Genomic DNA, 5,845 nt, shown 5'->3' on the forward strand with positions numbered 1-5,845 from the left:
CTGAGGACTATATGAAGTTTTAAAATTATCAACAAAAGAATTCCCACACAAATGTTATCTTTTTGTATTTTAATTAACCTAATTACAGCAAGATTGTCATTTAAGTATATTTTAACTCTAACGTTTTCTGCAATATATGGCATTCCTGTGTTTCCTAAGAATGCCGTACTGATCATCTGTAATTTTCAAGGAAAAAATATATTCCCAAAGCAACCTAATCAGAGAGTTAATCATATACTTGCATCTTTACTATTCGGATATTGACGACAGCTGAACCAATCAGAGGACCTCTCTGAAAATGAGGTACAGTCTGTCGATATATACCTAACATCGTGGGTATAATACGCACCTGTATATAATACAAAGGTACAAATTTACACTACATTTTTATACATGTGTATAATATGTACCCATAACTCCAGCTTCACATACCCATGTTTACATATACTGATAGTTACACATGCACACACGTATCACTTCCATTGTAGTCCAGCAAGCAGTGACGGGTCTGGTCTCCTGCTCCTTCGCAGTCCACATGCAGGCTGAGTCTGAGCGCCAGGAAATGATGTCATATTCCAGCACTCGGTCAGCGTGGTCATACACTGCAAAAGTTTGAGCATATCATACAGCCATAGTGTTCATCCCGGGCGCAGCCACTTGTCATTTATCAGCCGCTGGCCAGGACTGGTTTTGATCCAAAGTCCATGCTTTATAATATAGTTTAATCTGTAAATTGAAATGTTTATTTCTCAAATAAACTGTTAGTTTTTGTATACAGACCTATGTATTTTGGATCTTACCCTGAAAGTATCCTCTTTTTGAACAGATTCCTGAGGGTGATGATGAAGCTGAGGATGCGGCGTGTATCCTGTGCCGTCCTTATCCTGCTGCTGCTTCTACTAGGTACCCTTGCGGCCCTGTTGCCCGCTGCCTATGATGAGGGTGTCCTGGGTGTCCGTAGGGCAGCGCCATACTCTGACCTGTCCTATGAAGATTCCTTTACTCTCATCATGCAGACTTACAATAGGACGGATCTCCTGCTTAAGATGCTGAACCACTACCAGGCTGTTCCACGGCTCAGCTGCATTGTAGTGGTTTGGAATAACGTGGGGCAGGACCCTCCCCAAGATTTGTGGGAGAGTCTGGGGCCTCATCCTGTGCCTGTCTTTTTTAAGAAACAGACTGTGAACCTCATGAGGAACAGATTACAGAGATTTCCAGAGATAAAAACTCAAGGTGAGGTATCAAGGAAAGATTTTTACTGGCGAGCCACAAACTTAAGTTCTTTTCTTTTTCCATTGCTCTGTTTGGAAGCTGCCAATCAGCACTAGAACATGTGCCCTTTTCTTTTGGACCCAAATCCCTCTGTCCTCTAGGCCCTACATTAATCATAGTGTTCTATAGCCCTGAAAATACCAATTATATGATTACAAAAGTGTAAGTAGAATACATTATTCTTCCAAGAAACATCTTATACATGGCAATCAGTAGGTCTCAACTGCATGTAAAAATGTCTTGCTAAAGCCCTGCCTCTAGTGATGCCTGTATCCGTACCCCTAACACCAAAGTACCCCATTTGAACACTTAAAACATCGGGAAGTGTGCTTTGATGCAAAGTGGTTAAAGTGATCCAGTCAACCTAGAAACCAATGCAACGTTCCTGCTAACTTCACCGTCTTTACAATTCTGTACCAGAGCTGGCTGTTATACATGGTCCCAAAGTATTTATTATTTATTTATACAGAGAAACCATGCACTAGTCTGGACCTGCCTCCTTCCTATCCTATATGGGGCAGGAATAGGATGCCATCAGTGGTGCTTACCTGGATAGTTCCCAGCATTTAAATAATTATGGGACAAATCATCAATATATAATTTCTGCAAATTCTTTAGGTTGTGAAGAGCTGTCCTCAGCCCCTATTGAGCTCCATATTCTTCTTTCTGCACTGAACAGATGTCTCTTCATATTAACTTTCATCTAACAAACACAATGGATATCTGCGCACTGCTTTGTATCTTGGAGAGCACAGGCAATGAATGGATGTCTGTGCACGTAATGTAGTATTAATTCCTAAGATATCCCATTTGTATTACAGCTGTGCTAATGATGGATGACGACACGCTTGTTAGTGCTTACGACGTTTCCTTCGCCTTTTCAGTCTGGCAGGTAATTAATGTAGACTTTCTTTTTACTGGGATTGCACAATCTGCATCAATAATCCTACTCGTTAAGCATTATATAAATAATTAAACTCAATGACCAGAGAATGGGCTGTACATTTATTCCTGCCACTTGTTGAGGAGTTGTTTAGTTAGTTGCAGGCTGCTTACTGTGAAGGTAGTCAAGGATTCTGCTTAAAGAAAAGTGATTTATAGGGACAATAATATTCTAATCACCCTTTAGAAAGCTCAAAGAGGAACTAATGCCTTCACTGCTTTATAATAATCCACCTAATTTTTTAAAAGCTACATATAATTTGAGTTTTTAGTTTTTCATTCATTGTAATTGTTTTAGAGATTTGGTTTAAAATCAAGGGACTGTTTTACCACAGTGAAGCCAACATTTAAGAAACATCTCAAAACCCAAAATCTTCACAGAAGCATACCATTTTAGCTGCTAGAACTCCCTTGTAATTGATACGACCACCACACTACCTCTCACCCTTTCTCTATTCCCTATGTTTGTCTCCCCTAATCCCTCTAGATTGTAATCTTGCGAGCAGGGCTCTCTCCACCTAATGTATCGGTTAGTCTGTCAATTCTCGTCTTGTCATAGCCCTTGAATATATGGATTGTATTAAGCGCTGCGTAAATTGTTGGCGCTATATAAATAAGATTATAATAATACTACATCTGGGACTAAAATTAGTTACACCAATGAGCCATAACATTATGACCACTACCGGGTGACATGAATAACACATGATCTTGTTATCATGGCACCTGTCGGTGGGTGGGATATTGATATGTTAGAAGCAGGAAAAATGTAGGGATCTGAGCGACTTTGACAAGGGCCAAATTGTGATGGCAAGATGACTGCAGCTCTTGTGGGGGTGTTCCCGGTCTGCAGTGGTTAGTACCTGTGGTCCCCGCAAAGAAAAAGCGTTGAGCCGCCTACAGGGACATAGGCTGCCAAGGTTCGTTGATGCACGTGGGGGCGAAGGCTGGTCTGTGTGGTCAAATCCAACAGACAACCTACTGTAGCTCAAATTGCTGAAAAAGTTATTGCTGGTTTGTGATAGAAAGGTGTCAGAACACACAGTGCATCAGTTTGTTGTGTATGGGGCTGTGCAGCTACAGACCAGTCAGGGTGCCCATGCTGACCCCTGTCCACTGCCGAAAGTAACTACAATGGGCACATGAGCATAAGAACTGGACCATGGAACAATGGAAGAAGGTGGTCTGGTCTGATGAATCACGTTTTTTTTTTTACATCACGTGGATGGCCCGGTGCGTGTGCATCGCTTACCTGGAGAACACATGGGACCAGGATACATCCATGGAGGCCACGCCTCGTAACTTACAGGACATAAACGATCTGCTGCTAATGTCTTGGTGCCTGATACCATAGCACAGGTTTAGAGGTCTAGTGGAGTCCATGCCTCGAAGGGTCAGGGGTGTTTTGGCAGCAAAATGGGGACCTACACAATATTTGGCAGGTGGTCATAATGTTATGGTTAAACAGTGTATATATTATGCACTGGCTTGTATACCCATCATGCACATTACTTGCACTTTACTCTCTTTCTGTGTTTGTCTGCTGCCTATTTTTAAAAGGTTGATCGTGTTCAGAATAAAACTGGAATTTACTTATTACCAACTAATACAAGATCTGGAATGAACATGCAGTGCATACCGAGCTGCCCCATATCTCTGGAATCTTCTCCCAAGGAACCTTCAGCATTCTCCCTCCCTCCCAACATTCAAGAAACATCTAAAAACCCACTTCTTCAGAGAAGCATACCATCTTAGCTGCTAGAACTTCCTTGTCATCGATACAACCCCCACAATACCTCTCACCCTTTCTCTATGCCTTATGTTTGTCACCCCATTTCCCTCTAGATTGTAAGCTTGCGAGCAGGGCTCTCTCTCCACCAAATGTATCGGTTTGTCTTAGTCTGTCAATTCTTGTCTTGTCATATCCCTTGAATTTATGTATTGTATTAAGCGCTGCGTAAACTGTTGGCGCTATATAAATAAAGGATAATAATAATAATAATTACATAACATAATTGGGCCTACAGAAACAGAAAGTGAGAAGGGTCCTGCTCAAATGAGCTTACAATTCAGAAACTTTAGGGTTTGAATTTGGGGACGCTAATACTGTTAACTCTGTGTTTGCCTTAACTTAAATGTTTAGTTCCTATGAGTGTTCCTGCCTACTACATGGTCTATCAATTCCTTTGGATTTTGGATCTCCAAATTAAGCTATATGATTTGAATTTATCCCTTTAGTTTGTGTGTCTCATTTGTTTTCTTCTTTTAAAAGTAGAATATTCCTCTGAGTAACGTGTTTCATTATCAAGTGTTAAAGTCTATCCTGCACATTTGAAAAACCCAACACGAGAAAAACAGGTTTTCTTCCGGCTTCAAACAAACTGTTAGAAGAAATGTGTTCTGCTGTCTGATAAACTCTGTGTTCCCTTTTGATAAACAAGTTAATTCAGAAATTTTTCAGTATTCAAAATGAGCAGAAGACAGAGGCAGCCAATCAGAAGCGTGTTGTATGTCTTGTAAACATGGCAGCACATTTGAAAAATAGGTTTAATGTGTATAAACAAACAAAAGATGAATTACCTACACATCTGCAATAACACTTTAGAAACTAAAAGTGTATTTCAAGGAACTTTTTAGAGCAAAGAATTCATACAATGTTTTCCTTTTTTTTTTTTTTTTATAGCAATTCCCTGATCAAATTGTGGGTTTTGTGCCAAGGAAACATGTCTCATCCTCATCTGGGATATACAGCTATGGCAGCTATGAGTTGATGGCTTCTGAAACTGGACATGGGGACTTCTACTCCATGATACTTATTGGGGCTGCCTTTTTCCACCGTCGTTACTTGCAGCTCTTTGAACAGTTGCCAACTCCAGTCCATGACATGATAGACCAGACACAAAACTGTGATGATATTACAATGAATTTCTTGGTTGCAAACCATACTGGGAGACCTTCAGGTGTGCTGGTCAAACCTACAGACATGAGGAACCTAGAAAAGGAGGCAGGGAGTGGGTACACGGGGATGTGGCATCGTGCTGAGCACCTTCTGCAGAGATCTTACTGTCTTAACAAGCTGGCTCAAATTTACGGCAAAATGCCCCTAAAATATACCTGCATAATGATTACGCAATTTGGCTTTCCTCACTATGCTAACCACAACTCTAAGACATAGTAAAGTATGAAAGGATACCAATTAACACAATAACCTTGGAGAACGACTTTATTGCAAACTGATTGTAAACCAGTTTCAGGATTGCATGTTTCATGGACCTCTGTTTGCTAACCAGAAGTCAAGAGTCACATTTAGTATGGTGGAAGCATCTTGGATAAAGTCTGACATTTGCATATAAAATATATGAAAGACATGCCAGGTTTATTTTCCCACAAACAATGCTTAGTGATGGCCAAAGCCTGGTGCTTTGCTACCATTTTTAGAATAATCCGTCCTCGATTCATAAGGTGCTAAGAATCCACATGCAAAATAGTCTTCGAAAATTTTTTAACTGTACCACACCAATACAATGGGTCGGATACTTAAAATTCAAGTTTGGCTTTCCTGTTTCAAGACCTTGGAGACAATCTATGAAAATACTGTCAACGCAAATATTTCTGTTGGGAAAATGCA

General features: G+C 40.4%; 1 protein-coding gene across 1 annotated transcript; it reads left to right on the plus strand.

Annotated features, from left to right (window-relative positions):
- The first annotated feature begins 839 nt into the window (after window positions 1-839).
- Window positions 840-5,392, plus strand: LOC149283301 (exostosin-like 2). The gene is made up of 3 exons (XM_089497692.1): window positions 840-1,236; window positions 2,097-2,167; window positions 4,901-5,392. Exons 1-3 carry the CDS (start codon window positions 840-842, stop codon window positions 5,390-5,392), a joined length of 960 nt encoding a protein of 319 aa, XP_089353818.1.
- Window positions 5,393-5,845: the final 453 nt, after the last annotated feature.

This window comes from Sceloporus occidentalis, unplaced genomic scaffold (genome assembly GCF_023333645.1).
Source record: "Sceloporus occidentalis isolate IW3139 unplaced genomic scaffold, rSceOcc1.0.p SCAF_106, whole genome shotgun sequence".
NCBI classification, from domain to species: Eukaryota; Metazoa; Chordata; class Lepidosauria; order Squamata; family Phrynosomatidae; genus Sceloporus; species Sceloporus occidentalis.